Raw genomic sequence first — 838 nt, forward strand, 5'->3', positions numbered from 1 at the left:
TGGAAGTACGACAGGAGGCTCAATAATTTGAACGTCTGAATCGTCATCTGAGGCTACAGGTCGAGAGCGCTTGAGACGGCGAAAGAGGCTTGGAGGTCGCGTGGTGGTGAAGGCGATGGCAAGAAAAGTGGTGTCTCACGAGAAAGCTCGACAACTGCGGGGACTTGAGAAAGGACTGCTGGAGAGAGTGGCGCAGGCGTCCGATCCTCAGCAGAGCCCTCAGTCGTAGTTGGTACCACAGCAGTCGTGAACTCTCGGTTCAACCGATCCTCCTGCAACACAAAAAGTTTGAAGTTAAAAAGAAACAAAAGAAGCAAGTACAAAGCAACTCACCCCACTATAAAGACGACTTCCATCCGGGGGAGGGCGTAACCAGCCCATCCACAGGAAACTCCGTCGATCCACGGGAATTTGTTGAGAAATGTTGTATAAAGAGGCTAAAAGATGAGACTCGTGGGCAGTGGGACCGATACCACGAGCCATGAGCTCCATTAAAAAGTCAGCCTAAGAAAACAAAGTCAGAGATGATCAACAGAGATAAAAACGAAAAAAAGCTTACCATGTGCCCTTGAACTGCGTTCAGCGCTGCGACGAGCTCATCCACAGAAGCAGAAGAGGCGTTGGTGGAAGCAGGATGCGTCGTTGGCAAAAGCCCGGTGATAACTTCAAAAGCGTGAGTGGCAGCAGGACCAGCGACGAAAGGGATAGGCATGATGAGCGAAAAAGACAGAAAGAAATGGGAGATGTACCGCGTAAACCCTGAAGTTTATATGTATGTCAAACGGAACACACGGAATAGCGAGGCACTTTCCAAAGAATAGTCTGCGGGAGAAGATCG

General features: G+C 49.8%; 1 protein-coding gene across 1 annotated transcript; it reads right to left on the reverse strand.

The window, feature by feature from the left end:
• Positions 1-53: 53 nt before the first annotated feature.
• LACBIDRAFT_300273 (uncharacterized protein) lies at positions 54-712 on the reverse strand (the record flags this gene model as incomplete). The annotated part of the gene is made up of 3 exons (XM_001883079.1): positions 54-272; positions 334-504; positions 560-712. 3 exons carry the CDS (start codon positions 710-712, stop codon positions 54-56), a joined length of 543 nt encoding a protein of 180 aa, XP_001883114.1.
• Positions 713-838: the final 126 nt, after the last annotated feature.

This window comes from Laccaria bicolor, genomic scaffold (assembly GCF_000143565.1).
Source record: "Laccaria bicolor S238N-H82 LACBIscaffold_19 genomic scaffold, whole genome shotgun sequence".
Taxonomy (NCBI): Eukaryota; Fungi; Basidiomycota; class Agaricomycetes; order Agaricales; family Hydnangiaceae; genus Laccaria; species Laccaria bicolor.